Source organism: Echeneis naucrates, chromosome 13 (assembly GCF_900963305.1).
Source record: "Echeneis naucrates chromosome 13, fEcheNa1.1, whole genome shotgun sequence".
In the NCBI taxonomy this organism is placed as follows: domain Eukaryota; kingdom Metazoa; phylum Chordata; class Actinopteri; order Carangiformes; family Echeneidae; genus Echeneis; species Echeneis naucrates.
In genome coordinates, this window is record NC_042523.1 from 2,332,234 (window position 1) to 2,349,233 (window position 17,000).

At 41.1% G+C, this 17,000-nt stretch overlaps 1 protein-coding gene across 2 annotated transcripts in view; it reads left to right on the forward strand.

Annotated features, from left to right (window-relative positions):
* The window catches only part of LOC115052747 (fibroblast growth factor 12-like), a 51,150-nt gene that overhangs the window by 18,839 nt on the left and 15,311 nt on the right, over positions 1-17,000 (forward strand). Inside the window, exons 1-2 of one of the 2 annotated variants that reach the window (XM_029517052.1) lie at positions 8,080-8,278; positions 12,707-12,817. In XM_029517052.1, the coding sequence (XP_029372912.1) occupies positions 8,080-8,278; positions 12,707-12,817 (310 nt within the window). Of the gene's footprint in view, positions 1-8,079; positions 8,279-12,706; positions 12,818-17,000 lie in introns of those variants that run through there. The other variant, XM_029517053.1, reaches the window with a different exon arrangement.

The window sequence follows — 17,000 nt, forward strand, 5'->3', positions numbered from 1 at the left end:
ATCTTTTCAACAGCAATGAGGTGTGTCACAATCTTGATTTTAAATCGGATATCGATCAAAATTATATCATGTTGTTGACTGTCGAAATCAAAAGAAAGATGTGGCAATGCCTCCAGTGTCGTGCCCTGCAGTTTTGTCAAGAGGAGAAAACACGCGCACATACACGTCCTGAAGTGCAGTGAGTCAACATCGACCCCCCTCCTGAAATCACAGCTGTGGAAGCATTTAGTTTTGTCAACCATTTGAACATGGTTGACAAGAAAACTACAATTTGTAAGCTGTGTGTAGCAAAGTCCACAGGCAGCCCACCAAATATGGCAGGACATCTGCACAGGCATCAAAAAGTATTAGACCTAACCATGAAAGGAACAATGTTAATACAGTCAACTGCTCATCCTCATTTAGTGCCAAACTCACAAAAAATCAAGGATTCAATCAATGAAGGATTTGGAGAATCAACACCCCCAGTGAGATGTGAAGTCAGTGTCACACATGAAAAATCAATGCTTTAAGGTTGAAGTAGGAACCACAGCTCAGCTTGGAGTTGCTGATCAGAGTGAATGATTGACATGAAGCTGCTCCTCTTCATCCTTCTCTTCATCTCTTCTCTCGGTCCCATTGCTCAGGTACAAGGACGCAAATATACAATAGTAATTAAAGACACTGACCTAGTTTTTTCTGCTGGGAGGTTAGGCCTACATTCAGTGTGTTGGTGCGTTCACTGACATATTCCCCATGTATCAGTGAACGCACACACTCAAGGCCCAGTCACTGATGTTGATAGTGTTAATCCTCCTTGGTTTGCATTCAGTTCAGTTCATGGCAAGGATCCATGAAACATGTTGGAATAACAGCCTCAAATCCAGAAACAAACTGATTTGATGAGGAGGATTATTTTTTTGTAGCATCATTGTGTCACACATCACAAGACTGCAGAGCTGAAATACTCATTTTGCTGATACAGTTTCACCATTGCAGCATTTACCGAGGTGTTTTTGATCAAACTAGAACAGAAACTCGCAACTTTAAACACAACTGCATTTATATTGGGCCCTTAGCCGTAATATAATCTCTAACTGTTCACCCATTTTAGATATAACTGTCACCTTGGTTTGTTTTTTTTTTTTTCTAGAAAGCCATTGTCAGTATTTTCTGATTAATGTCAACAAAATTATGAGGACAGGGAGAGAGGAGAAAGGAACTGGGAGAGACAGAGACTTTAGGAAAACATGGTTAGTGATATGTCGGCATATGCAAGGGGGAGAGAGAAATAGCAGGGGAGGGAGGGAGAGAGATTCAGTCCTTCCCCCAGCAGTCTAGGCCTATAGCAGCATAAATTAAGAGTAGATGGACTTTAACTTTTTAACTATAAGCTCTGTCATACAGGAAAGTTTTAAGCCTGGTCGTGAAAATTACTAAAGAGTCCGCCCCCCGGAATGATACTGGAAGTTGGTTCCATAGAAGAGGAGCCTGATAACTGAAAGATCTGCCTCCAGATTTACTCTTGGAGACTCTAGGAACCACAAGTAAACCTCCATCTAGAGAGCGGAGTGGCCTGCTAGGACAGTAAGGAACTATGAGCTCTCTGAGATATGATGGAGCTTGGCCATTAAGAGCTTTTACATGTTAACAGAAGGATTTCTATTCTGAATTTTACCAGCAGCCAATAAAGAGCAGCTAACAGGAGAGATGTGATCTCTTTTCCTAGTTCCTGTTAATATTCATACAGCAGCGTTTTGAATCAACTGAAGGCCTTTCAGAGATTTGTTTGGGCATCCAGATAGTAATGAGTTACAGTAGTCCAGCCTACAAGTTACAAATGCATGGACTAGTTTTTCTGCATCAACTTGAGAAAGGATGTTTCTCAGGTGGATTTTTATGTCTTCAAGACATGTCTGCACTCTGACTATCTGACTAACTTCATTTGGCTTAATTGATAAATACAGCTGAGTGTCGTCTGCATAACAATGGACGTTGATGTTTCCTGATAATGTTGCCTAGAGGAAGCAGATAAAGCATAAAGAGGATTGGTCCAAGTACAGAGCCCTGTGGGACTCCATAATTGGCTATAGGTGGTGAGGAGGAGCTATTGTTAACATGAACAAACTGATGTCTATCTGATAAATAGGATTTGAACCACCTTAGTGCAGTTCCTTTAATCCCAATTTCATGTTCCAGTCTCTGTAGTCAAATATTATGATCTATGGTGTCGAATGCAGCATTGAGATCTAGAAGGAGAAGTATGGAGGCTGATCCATTGTCTGAAGCCGTTAGAGACTTTAACCAGTGCTTTTTCTGTGCTCTGATGGGCTCTAAATCTTGACTGGAGCTCTTCAAGCAAGCCGTTCCTATGCAGATGGTTGTTTAATTGGTTTGCACTTCTTTCTCTGTGATTTTAGGTTCAATGTGGGTCTATAAATGGCCAAAACATCTGGAACAAGTTGGGGTTTGATGACTGCAGTTAATTAACTGAGGTTAATTTACAGATAACATATTACCCTGATCTCAGAGCCAGAGAACTGTCAGATCTGAGGTGAACCCAAGGTCTGGTCTCATTGCGGCCTTTGGTATTGTGTGTGAATCTGATTGGCTGATAATTCTGTCCTGTAGCTGCAGTGAAATGCTGTCAGTTTACTGGAGGTCAAACATCTCTGAGCACACTTCCCTCTCTCTCAGTGAGGAAGATCATGATGATGGTGACTCCATGTTTTTCAGTGACTCACCCTTTCTGGAGCTGATAAATGGATTGTCGAACAAGTTCTTTGCAGCTTAGCTTAATGTCCACTTGTCAACTTGCCTCACCTTTTACTCCACCAGCAGCCAATTATGGTGAATGTTCAGCCCATTTATCTGAAAGGTTGTGGAGAGTGGAAACTGTAATTGTTCAGATTTTTCTGAAAGTTTCCTTTTCCCCACACTATAATTAGTAGCTGTTTAGTAGTTCTAAAGAGTCACAAGGCTGAAGGTTCACACCAAGCAGAAAAGCTATACTCTCATTCATATTAAATTCAAGACACAAGTAGATCTGTTGAGGACGTACTGGACGTCCCCTCTGAGCTTGGCATACGCCCACATTAGGCACATTACATCACTATGTAAAGTGAAGAATTTTTTTCAGTCTTGAAGTATTGTTGGGAGAAATGCCATTTCCCTGTTCCCAAATTCCCTTCACTGCCCCAAACATAAAATTATGAGCTCACCACTTCAAGGAGGACTGCGCAAAAAACCATTTATTTTCCATTCATGGCTACCGTACACACTTAAAATACAATTTATTTCTATGGTGTCAAATCATAACAGAGTTACATCAAGGCACTTTACACATAGAGCAGGTCAAACCCAACTATTTTTGCAGTTGTTAAAAAAACCCAGCATATCACTCCAGGAGTAAGCAGGTGAGGGAAATAATCCTGATGAGGTGGGATAGGCTGTGAGGTGTGTATAAACCAACAGGGACTATGGCAGTTATGGTCAATGGTGTGAAATGCAGCACTAAAAGTACCGAGGCCAATCTGTTGTCTGAAGCCATTAGAATATCTTTGGTTATTCTTACCAGCACTGTTTCTGTGCTGTGATGGACTCTAACACCCAACTGAAACTCTTCAAACAAACCATTCCTATGCAGATGTTCACATAATTGGCTTGCAACAGTTTTTTCAGTAATTTTAGAAATGAAATGGAGGCTAGATTTGAGATTAGCCAAAACATCTGGTTTAAGATTAGGTTTTTTCTGGAGACAATCTTGAAATTCTGTGGTACATAACCACAGAATGATCAGATCCAGAATGTGCGTGTTAATTAGTGGAAAAACATCTGGTGAATTTGGGTCTGATTGTTATAATTTTATTAGTAAAAAAGCCCATAAAATCATGCTGCTGAGAGCTAAAGGAATCAGTGGTTGAATTAGTGTTTTTTTCTTCTATGAGTGCTGAATAGTAGGAGCTTCTGGCATTGTGAAAAGCTTTATATATATTTTAAGCTTTCTTTATTTAAACTTTCTAAATTACTGGACTGCCACTTCTTTTCCAATTTCTGTAACATCTGTTTTTAGGCACATTGCTAAGCTATACCAAAGTGCCAGCCTCTTCTGCTTTGTTACTTTCTTTTTAAGAGGAGCCACAGTACCAAGATTTGAACACAATGAGTATTTAGATATGGCATTGCAGCAAATGATGACTAAATATTCTGCTTAAATTCAGCACCAGCATCTTCTGATAAACATCTGCTATAGTTGAATTTATCCCCAGATGCTGTCAGCCTGTTACTGGAAACTTAAATGTTATAAGGTAAGGGTCAGAGAGAAGATGGTTGTATGGTTGAAGATGGTTGAAGATGGTTGGATGGATATGTTCAGAAGGGTGCGATTGAAACAGTGAGTAGATTCCTTCATGTGCTGGGAAAAGCCATTTGAGTCTAGAAACTATTTGAATGGCGGTCATTAGGAAGATCTTCATAAATATTGAAATAACCAACTATAAAATATATATAATATATACATTTCAGAGAACTCTGGTAGAAAGTCATAGTATAGGGCTTTCACAAGATCTGTACCAGATTTTGGCCAGATTTTGGGTTGATTAATAAGCTTGATTGAAATATCGCAGCCACCCTCCCTCCTCAACCTGTGGTTCGAGCTTCATTAAGACTAACATACTCATCCTGTTGCAGCCACGTTTCTACAATATAAATTAATACAATGGTCAGTCATCAGATCATAAAATAGCAAAGCTTTGGCTGATAGTGATTTAATAGTCAATATTCCACATGTAATTCTTGTAATTTTTAGATCTGCATTGGTGGTAGTTTTAATTTCAAAGAAGTTTTTGATTTAATAGAGTGACTAAATTTAGGAGGTCGGGGGACAGACACAGTTTCTAAAGGCATTGCTTCTATTCCATTGTGGGCAGGTAACCACTCTGAGTGTTAAGCTACAGCTCCACCTCCTGGTCTGAACTTGGGAAAGTCAGGGTTTTAACTTAATATGACCTAATGGGAGACTCCATCTGCTTTATCATTGTGGATCTGTTTTTAATGTGGACAACAGTGACCTGATCACGACAGTGAGAGAGCACAGATATTTGCTGAAATGCTGAAACCTTTGTTAGTACCAACATGCTATGCCCCACTAGCTTAGATAAAATATCTCTTTACACAGCTTCAAGATAGCAATGCCCTAAACTGCACCTAATTTTAACACGCACGCTCCCACGGGTGCTCAGATATTGTTCCTTTTATAGAAAACAATGATGGATAGGTGAATGACAACAGTGAAATGATTGTGTTGCGCCTGGATCCATAGATGTAATTCTCTCCTGCAAAGATGGTCCATGATATTTTATTGGCAAAGTAAACATAGAACAGGACTCAGTAAAAGTATACCCCAGAATCAGGATAGAGCACAGAGTAGGTCAGATTCCCCCCTTACTCCTGCTTAGCTCCACCTTCCCCTCCAACTATAGTTTCTACTGGTTTAAGAAGGAAAGATGGCTGTGTGTCTTTTTTTGTTGTTGTTTTTACAAACCCTCACCTGTCAAATATCTTACATATCTGCACATTTCCACCACTTGGTAAAAAGTTCACTGTCCTCGTTACAGATAAGCAAGGACAATAGTCAACACAAATATGTTCACCATTTTGTGTGAATTACATTCTGTTCCTATCATCTCTTACAAATGTGTTTGTAAGAGCTTGATCATCTAAGACCTCGCTCCACCTGTCCACTTAACTAGGATCCATTTTCTCAGGACTTCTGAGGCTTTGGTTCAGCCTTTGTGAGACCAGATGTGCAGCAAAGAGTAAATCACTTCTTCTCTGAAACAGTAGCGGCAAAAGGATGCTGGCTGAGTCAGTGCAGATACCTGCAGGGATAGGCACCAGAGTCCTCTCTGGTGTTGTGAAGATCCAGCAGGCATTAAGAGGGTTTTATGTAACCCTGCAGTCGCAGCCTCGAGCAGGTTAGTGTGCAGCACAGCAGTGTGTTATCTAGAAACACAGAGATCATATATTTTCATCATTTATCATTTATCATAGATAGATTATCAATGTCAACTTCTCAGCTGATATTGAAGGATTCATCCTGGAACTAAGTTTGTAAGTATTTTGGTTTCATGGTCAATCTATTATACACAAAATTCAGAGTAATACCACTTTCAGTAAACAAACATGGCTGAACACAGACTGTCCAGTTTGCCGTCATTCGTGTAAACAACCTAATTCTGGAGTTGCTAGAAACACCTCCTTCTCAGCTCCACCAAAAAAATTATTACAAAATCAACATTTTCTGACATTTGTCAGACAGCGAAGAAAATAAGTCGTATTATTTGTCTTAATATATCTAAATATATATACAATGTGATTAAATTGAGTGGCTACCATGTGATTCACTTTACCAAAGAGCAGGTTCACCGTCACTCCTCCTCAGCTTCATCTTCTTTTTCAAATACGGTTTCTACTCGTTTTGAAAAACTAAGATGGCCAACGACAACCGGCAGTGTCAAGGCAAGGCTTGGCTCTTGTTCCTCTCTCAGAGGTTCAGTACATGTGATGGGTCAGGCCACACTCTGTAGGAGGAGGAGAATGTTAGAGTGGAAATGGGAATTTACTCATCTCATATTCTACATTGGATATCTGTCCATCGCCATCTCGTTCAGCAATAGAAGAGGACAGATGTTGACTTACATAGGAGAGTCTTAGGTTTCATGTGGATGTCATGACGCTTGCAACCAATTACTTTTTCAAAGTAAACCTGATCCAGAGTGAAAGCATATGTGAGAAGCAGCCTGCCATGCTGTGGTGTGTAAGTGTGAGTGAGGATGAGGATGATGAGTAAAGGTAGAGCGGTCTGATGTGAGAGCAACATGAAACATCAGGCAGAGTATTTTTAGGAGCTTCTTCCACACCTCCATCTCATGTCTTTCTACCCCCCCCATCTCTGGCTGCTCTCTTTTCCACCTCCCTTACGCTGTCCTCTTTTATCTCTTCTCTCTCAGCCTCTCATCACATTCAGTATTCACTCTCAGGATGCGAGGATGAGGAGGACGAGAATCAGGCAGGAGAAAACAGTAGAGTTAACTGGAGCAGTGTGTGTGTTTGTGTGTGTTGCCTCTTCTCTGCTAGATTTTCTCACATTCACTCTGGGATTATTCTGAATATGGCGTTGTTTGTTGAACGTCATCCACCTTCTTTTCTCTTTTCTGGAGATGTCTCTAAAGTTGCTGATGGACTGATGTAGAGGATGACTCAATGGGAATGCTGTTTCCAGGATGTGAAGACACAGCACAGGTTGTCCTTTGATTGATTGCTTCCCGAATGCATCATCCAGTGAATCTGGATGAATCTCTGTCCAGTGAGACACGTTTCTGTTGCTGTCTAAAAAGCTGCAGACTGGCTTCCTCGTTCCCACGTGTTGGGAAATCCTCAGCTTCAATCCACAAGCCATTTATCCAGCAATCAAAAATTACTGAGTGCAAAACATGGATTTATCAATCATTTATTCATTTCCAAATAATTGTTGTGCATGTCGATCCAATATTTTTTCTCTTTTTGCTTTTGGCCAAGTCACATGTGGAACTGTAGACGTGAGATTTTCCTTTTGTATTCTTAATCGTGATGAAACCAATTTAGTCAAAATATAAAATTTGCTGAGGTTTTTTTCATCCGAGGGAAATTTCAACGTTTCATGTGAATGACTGGTTTGATGGCCTCCTCAGGTGGAAAAGTGTTTTACTTTTGGAAATAATTTCCACAGTGAGAATAAAGCGCACAGGACATCTGATATGTCATTTATGTTAATAACCTGTGCAGAGAAGAAAGTATTTTTTTGAATGAAAATGGGAATATCAGGCATCAGTGCATCCCTTGGTGGATCTTAAGTGCTACAGAGCAATTTGTTATCACGGTGCAATGACAAGCCAGAAGACCTTTATTAGCAAAAACATTTCCACTATGACATGGTGGATTCCACCAATTGGTAACTGAAAGATCACATGTTTCAGGCTAACACGTGAACATCGTCAAACCCAGGACACAGAGCAGGAGCACATATTTTGTCCTCAGTGGCCCCATCCACCTCTTAGGGAGATGGCAGCAGCCATCGCCAGCTCCCTAATCCGACAGAAGCGTCAGGCCCGCGAGTCAAATAGTGACAAGGTCGCCACCAACAAGAGACGCTCGAGTCCCAGTAAAGACCCAAGGTCTTTGTGTGAGAGACACATCTTCAGTGTCTTCAGTAAAGTTCGGTTCTGCAGCGGAAAGAAAAGACCTGTGCGCCGGAAACCAGGTAGGTCATAGACTCAGACTTGGTTGAGGTCTTTCGTTCTCACCTGGCTCACCTGAGTACTCAGGACTATATGACTGTGTTTAGCTTTAAAGGTCCAAATATGGTGAAGGTATCAGACTAGGGTGTCTGCATTTGGTTCACTTCAGGTTCTCCAAAGACATACAGGTCTAGGTTGGACTGGCGCCCTTGGCGTACAGTGCCCTCTGGGATTGGCTCCAGCTCCTTTAAAGTTTAAACCATAAACTACTCTTTTGGTGAAGCAAAACTTCACATTAAACACCAGAGACATTCCCATGAGGGCCTGTAGATGGTGCAGGTGGGGATTGAATCGTTGTGTCTCCTTGGGCCTTACAGTAGCTACATATTGACTAGCACTGCAGAGCTGTGACACTTGAATCACTTTGACTTAAAGGATGTATCTTGCTGCATCGACTGGCTTCCTCTGTCACTTTCTGAATACAGTAAAATCCAGCTCATACAGTGAAGAAGAGAACAGGTCAATGGGGCTCTCTAGTTTCTCACATGTAGCTCACACACTTTGTTGAGCTCCACTTCAGTCTGAGTCTGCACCTGTGTGATTGCTGCTAAGAAATATGGAGAACATCTTTCAGCTACACTGTAATTCTAAGCCGTGACTACACTTAATACTCCCGTGACCTTGTCAGTCAACAAGAAACTGGATTGTCCAAGCATTTGTGATTTTTCCTTTCAATATCAACAGCACATCTGGGTTAGTTTGTTGCATGAATACTGACTATTCAGTTAGTCTTTAAATTGAGGAATCTGCATTGAAGTGAATAAAGTGGATGCAGCTTCTACAACGATGGTGCTGTTCCTGGACAGGAACGGCTTTGGTATCCTCCTGCTCCTCAGATCCAATTCTGCTGGATATTTTTCAACATTTACACATTTATGAGCTGCTTCTTTCAATCACTGGCATCCCACTGCTGTAACCGCAACTGTGTGCTTTCTTGGAAATCCAACAACTTTGTAGTAACTTTTTCTTCCTTGGATGTTTCATCATCACAAAGGCTTCTTATAATATTTGAAACTAGTGATGGAAGCTACTGAAGCATTGAGAATGAATAGATGTAAATATCAAACAATAAAATAATTGACCAGATGCCCTGATATTTAGAAAACACATTGGCACATATAATAAACCAATTTAAACTGTTTTTATGATTAAAAATATTTTGAAAATGATTTTAACCGTAAAAGAGATGAGTAATTATTTCATGGGCACATTTCTTTTGTTCATATACTATTATTCTCTAAAATGAACAAGAGGCACTGATTCTCTCTTTTTTATTTGTACTTCAAAGCAAGCAATAGTGGTCACTGTGATCTGTTGAAATCAGGCTCTGATTCATGAACTCAAGACTCTCATCTCATGGAGTGTTTTTTTCCCCCTACGGGCCCGCAGATGTTTTAAAACTCACAGTACAACAAACAGTGACACACACCCACATACAACCTCCTCCAGAAAACACCTCTGCAACTGGGTCAGTAATTCACCTGTGTTTCAATCCCTCATTGTAATTTACTCATCAGATTGCTTCTAAATCAAATCAGATTTATTTGTATAGCACCAAATCATAACAAAGTTACATCAAGGCACTTTACATATAGAGCAGGTCTAGACCAAACTGTTTATAAAATGATTTAGAGACCCAACAGATCCTCCCATCTTCAGTCTCTTGTCTTGCATTGGCTCTCCACATGTTCATATTCTCTCTCCACCCCCGTCTCCCTTTCACTCATTCTGTCTGTTTCAACCCAACCAGTCGAGGAAGATGGCTAAGCCCTCCCTCAGTTTGGTTCTGTCTGATGTTTTTTTCTGAATATGGTCACCAAGTGCTGATGGAGTGGGGGGTCTCTTTAATAACTCCATAAAGAGTTTTCAATGTGATTTAATTTTCAACTAGTGATGGAAGCGACTGAAGCATTGAGACGAGTAGTGAGGTGTGTGTTTCTGATGAGTTAACAGCTCGATCAGACAGCACGTTGCTCCATCGTTTCTGGCTAGTAACCTTTTAGCGAGCTTTCAGATCTGTGAAACAAGGTTTTGTTTAGATATGTGACGCATTATATATGGATCAAAATTGACATCGTAGTTTGTGTTTGTTTATGTTAAGCATCTCACCTGTGCCCACAGTTCAGCAGAGTGATAATGTCTGGAAACAGTACCAGTGCTGTTGTGCTATCAGCACTCATGTAATATCACTTGTCCAAATAAATTACTTGGTTGGAACTGTATAAAGTAATTTAAACAGGACACTTCGTACAATTGGAAGACACCCAACTGATGTGTGATATCAGTCAACAAGCTGAAATAATACAGCATGCTATTATTATTTTGTAGACGATATGTTCAGGAAAGGCGGAACATGATGACAGGGATGGGAAAAGTTGGACTGACGGGGTCAGGTCTTAAAAATATTCTTGAGTGTGGTGAGAGAGGGCAAGGTGGGAGAAATTTATTTGAATTTCTCTTAAGTACAAGGTCATAAATGTTAATTATTTCCAGTAGGTGGCAGTAAGGCAACTAACAGGACTCCAAGCTGCCTTAAAACCTCGAAGATTTATTTCTTATATTTATTTCAGGATTTATAAAATTGTTTCTGCATTTGTAAAAGTGTTTAAGATTTTGTAATGTTGGTTTGCACCTCACAGCCACCGTACGTTGGCCCTGTGGTGGACTGGCGACCTGGAAATGGATAAGCGCTTAAAGATGAATGAATGATTGAATGAATGATTTCATTTGATTTGATCCTTGAACCAAACAAACTAATGCCTTTAAAATGAACAAATTTTTTCATTTAAACATGGAAGGACCTTCATTTTTGAGAGGTGCATCTTGGGGAAATTAGAGAAGCAAAAAGAATTTAAATCAACTAGCTTAACATTACATCTCAACTTTTTTTAAGAGTTTTTACAGGGGCAAATATAACCAACTTTTACACCTGAATTTGTTGGTTATTTTATTCCAAATACATTGCATGGTTCACATTATTTATCATCACAAGAATTGCATCATACCTAAAATGGACTTTAAGGGAAAAGTAAGGGTTTGAGGTTCATATTGGACTGGTTGAAAATACTATGAATTATTAATGTTAACACTAGATCAATTCAATGTGTGTGTGATTACCCTGACATGACGCATTGTTCTGCAGGCATTTCTAATTTAGATGGCTATATCAGAGCCTGGACTTAGCTGTTTACATGAACTCTCACGTGACACAATGGGGCACACACAGAGAAATACTTGTTTTCATCATTGCCGATTGAAGATCCAGAGCATGGATCTTGATGTAAAATAAATCAGTGGTAAGAGATACATGATTTTATGATGTATCAGCCAGCTGGAGACAAAAGCTGAAAGGAGAAACGTAGATGTTGAGTCCATCAACTGTCTGTGTGAATGTTAAGAACAGCAGCCCCACAATAAGAAGGTTGTGGATTCAGTGGGTTCGGTTTCTGGCCTGGAAGTTTGCATGTTCTCCCCATACCTGTGTGGGTTTCCTACCACCATCCAAAGACATCATCTTTGGGTTTATTGATGACTCTAAATTGTCCGTAGGTCTGAGTGCGAGTGTGAGTGGTTGTTTGTCTCAGTTGTCTCTGTATGTTGACCCTGTGATGGACTGGCGACTTGTACAGGGTGACCCCGTCCTCACCCAGTGTGAGCTGGGATTGGCTCCAGCACCGCTGCGACCCAGAGACAGAAAAGTGATTGGAGATGGATGGATGAAAAGAAAGGGAACGATAAGGGGAGATTATATAAAACTAAATGAGATGATAATAATAGTAATAGTGCAGTCAATATGGCAAAGTAAGAAAACATGAAGGATGACAAGCGATAAAATGAGACTGCATCATAAAAGAGGACACCAAATCAAAGAGCAAAAGGAAAGCTGGGATAATATGAGACAAGAAAAGAGAAAATTAAGAGAGGTACGAGGAGACGAGATGAAAAATGAAAAGATGAGAGAAGTCCTGATATAAAATCAGTTAAAATTTTCAGCAAAAATGCACAAAAGAAAGAAAGATAGATTTAAAATACAAAACAGAAGACGTAAATATAGAAATATTCTGCCAAAGTGACCCAGGACTTGAGCTGACATCAGAATTCAGTAATGCACTGGAAGAAGAGTGCTTTGGAATGTAGAAGCAGAGCTTCCATGCGATGCAGCAGAAGATGAAGCTACCAGAGCAGAAACTAAAGCCCTGCACTTGAATAATACATATGAAAGTGTTCAGAGTGGACAGATAGGGATGATGGTTTTGTATCACTGATCCTAAACTACTTACAGGAAACATCTTGTAAAGGCAACTGTTTTTGCCCATGTCCTGTGTTAACCTGATGTTTTATTGCGTGTCTTCAGAGTAATCCTGACATGTGATGTTGTTGTTCTGTTTCAGAGCCGCAGCTGAAAGGCATCGTGACACGCCTCTTCAGTGAGCAAGGTTTCTACCTGCAGATGCAGCCTGATGGAACCATCGGTGGAAACAAGGATGAAAACAGCGACTACAGTGAGTCTGCTTTATATCCACCAGCACCACATACACTGGTCTGAAAAGAAGAGGAAGTGTGTGAGGAAGAAAAATAACAATTAAGGTGCAGGTTTGTGTGTGTATATATACAAAATATACTGTATGTATAATAAAATACATCTAGTCCCAGGATACCAACAGGAATTTATTAGGACTTGATTTATACAATAACATTTCTCTGTAAGTGTTAAATCATAAGAGTTATCTACAGCTACACAAAATGAAAATGTGTTTATTACATATTCCAAAGCGATCAGTAGAATAATGTACTTGCAACAAAGCAATTTCATTTCTAAGGCATTGCTGACTTTTAAAAGGAAATGTTTTTATGTAACATGTATCACATTGCTATGGTGGCTCTAAGCACTCAGTCAGTAGACAGACAGACTGGCTGTTTGATGATCTGCTACATCACATCAGTACATCAGAATTGTTCACTTTTATTACCTGAGATTGGCTCCAGCACAAAAACAAATATGAAAACCAGATGAACAATTATGGACCCAACTACAAAATGCAAAATAACAAATAGAAAATATCCTTTAAAAAAAAACAACAACAACACCAATTTATACTTCAACGACACAGATACGAAAATTTAGAACATAAAAACAATTTAACATAACAAAATTTCTTGCAAATTAGCTCCAACACAAGAGAGAAAAAAATCTCTTCTAAGTGCAAATCAGGACTCAAACAGCAAATATACTCACTCACCCCAGGAAACCATCCCTCTATCCATCTTCTACCACTTCCTTTTCCGGGTCGCAGGGAGTGCTGGAGCTAATCCCATCTCAGCTGCCTCTGGGCAGAGGCGGGGGAAAACAGGTCACCAGTCCATCGCAGAGAGACAGACAGAGACCAACAACCACTCACACTCACACTCAGAGCTACGGACAATTTAGAGTCACCAATTAACTTAGACATGCATGTCTTTGGACAGTGGGAGGAAACCAGAGTACCCGGAAGAAACCCATGCAGACACAGGGAGAACATGCAAACTACACAGAAAGGCCTAACGCAAGAAACCTTTTGCAGCTTTTACAGCTTTTGTCAAAATCTATACAAATCTATACAATCAAACAACAAAAAACCCAAACCTACAATACACTCAGGCTTTCTTCAAAAATCAAAATCTGCCTCAACTGATGGTAGAACAAAGAAACTTTTTGGATGCCCTACTGATGAACAATTAACTGCATTAGAAAATATGCCTGGAGCCAAGGCTCCTGGACTGGATGGCTTCCCTGCCAAATTTATGAACCATTTCTGGTCAGTGTTTGCGCCTTTATTCCTCAGGACAGTGATAGAGATAAAAAACACTGCTAATATAAGAGCCCAAATGCTGCCCAAACAGCTGATATTAAATTACATTGGAAACCAGTACTGTCTAGATTGAAGACAATAATTTTATCAATGGCCAACACTCTACAAGTAACCTTGGAAGGCTCCTTAATTTGATCAGCATGTCACAGTGCAGCAAAATAGAAGCTATTGTTGTATCAAAAGCCTTTGACAAAGTTAACTGGTCCTTCCTCTTTGCTACCCCTCAACAATTTGGCTTTGGAGAGTGATTTATCCACTGGGTGTCTGCACCGTATAATAATAATAATAATAATAATCACAAAGCTTCACTTGGCAGCAGGGAACCAGACAAGGATCCCCCTTCTCTACCCTGCTGTTTGCTATATTCATTGAACCACTGGCATCAGGAATACATCAGAACACCAATATCAAAGGTATCCATTCTACTGATTCTGAACAATTTTCTGACTACTCAATTAACTGGTCCAAATCAACAATATTACCAATAACGTAGAGAATGAATGGGATCCTGAAGACCAAAATCTCCAACTTTCCTTCTCCAAAGGCAACATTAAATACTAGGGTATACTTATCTCACCTAAACTATCAGAGCTAGTCCACCTGAACTTTGATTGAGTCTTGGAGAAAATCTGCAATGACCTGGGGCGCGAACAATCTTCCTATCTCTCTTATGGGGCGAATAGCTGCGGTAAAAATTCTAATTGTACCACAAATCATTCATACCCAATTCAAACAAATCAGCTGCAATATATCACTAAGCGGATAAATCCAAAAGCAGATGACAACTCCTGACCCAAACTTGAACAGGTCACAACATCAGTATCTCTAACCCTAACCCTAACCCTAACCCTTCATTACCATGACCCTTAAGCATCATAACTGTTTTAAAAACCCCATGAGTACCTCCACCGTCTCAGTCACCAGAAAACTCTAGACACTACAAGTTCCCAACTAGAACCCTGCATCTTCGCCTGAATACTGTACAGCTTCCAGAATGTGTCATTAACATTACAAAGCTTTCTCCAAAGAAGAAAAACCTCTAAAATATCTCACCCAATCTATGCATCTACTGATATCAAAATGTGAAACTGATTTCAACCTCTGGACCTGGATCTGACAAAATACGTTTAAATTTACAGCTTATCCAGTTCAAAGTGTTTCACAGATCACACACAACTCAATACAAGATGCATAGAATGGGTTTCTCTCACACTAATATATGTATGCAATGCACCCAGAACACATCAGACTCTCTGGCTCTGTTCTCCTGTACAGCACTTCTGGACAAGTGTAACAGAAACTCTCCTCCATTTTGGACTGCAGAATCCCACTAACCTCTAACTTCTACCTCATTGGTGACCTCACATTAACCAACTTACCGAACCATCTATCCCAATCGAACCACCAACTTACCGAACCATCTATCCCAATGTTTTCTTGTAGTTCTAACCATCTCCAAGAATCATTTAGCAACTGTCTGAACCCAACCCTAATTTGGGTCTCGAAATTGCCTGCTAGCAAATTCTATATCTGCTCATACATTTACCTTTCCTGTACTACAATATTACTCTCTCTGCCAAGGTTAGAGCTCTTGTTTATAACAATGTTTTTATTACCCTCCACAACCAGGATTCCCAGACCACAACACCTTGACCATGCATTAGGGTGCTCCTCTCCTTCTCACCCCTGGTTTGATTGCAGGGGTTCTTCCTTGGGTCGCTGTGGGCAGACACAGGCCTGGTGCTGTGGGGTAGAGGGGGCAATTCCTAATTTCTTGTGTCGCCCCATGCTGGGGCTGGGGGAGCTTGCAGTTGGTGGATTCTCCATGCATCCTTGGGGGGACCCGTTCCTCAGGGGGATGGACCAGGGCGGTTCAGGGGGCACTCCGTTGGGTCAGGCTGCAGCCCTCTGACCTCTCCCCACTCCTTCTCCTTTCTCCCAATCTGAATGCATCATAACATGTCCAGGGTTGCAGGGTCACCGTGCAGGGCAATGCTTCCTCAAAGGGGATTGAGGAAACACAGGAAAAGGGACACTTTCACTTGTTCATCATGGCACAGCTCGGTGGGCCTGGCCCTCCAGCAGATGGTCCAGTCGGGTACCGGGGGCCACCCCCCCCGAGCCTCTTAAAGAAGTGTTTCCAAGTGTCGCCAAGTGCTTGCTCATCAGGGGATCTGTTGGGTCTCTTTATATCATTTTATAAAGAGTTTGGTTTAGACCTGCTCTATACGTAAAGTACCTGGGTTCAGTGCCTGGGACCAGTGGTCCAGCAGCCTGCCCATGATCCTCTCCAACCTCCATCCTAGACTGGTTGCCAGGCGTGCTACGTCACTCATCTGTGGTCCAGTGATCATGTCACCTAAAGTTAAAACCTCTGTGCTGCTGAATGCTTTGTTGGCCACTGCTTCCGTCCAGCAGGGGAGAGCCAGGCATCCTCCGTGACCCAGCTCTTTCAGCAGCCAGAACAGAAAGCTGTGCTGGGCTCTCTGGTTCAGCAGAAGCCTGCAGACAGTGAACAGTCCTTGGTAAAAGGCAGGCAGGGTGTGACTCCTCACCATCTTAAAATCCAGTCCTTGAGTCCTGGGCTCCCAACATGCTGCAGGACCAGCTGAGCCAGAGGCCTCCACACCAAGTCCTTTGGGTCGTACAGCAGTCTCTGGACATACTGGAGCCTGAAGGCACCACACCTGCTGGCCAGGTGCACCAGCCCCTATCCCCCCTCTTAACTGGGGAGGAACAGGAGTGCTTGAGAGAGCCAGTGCAGCTTGTCCCAGAAGAAGTCCACTAGTACTGCTTGAATCCTGGAGAGCAGATTTGAGGAGTGTCAACACAGACC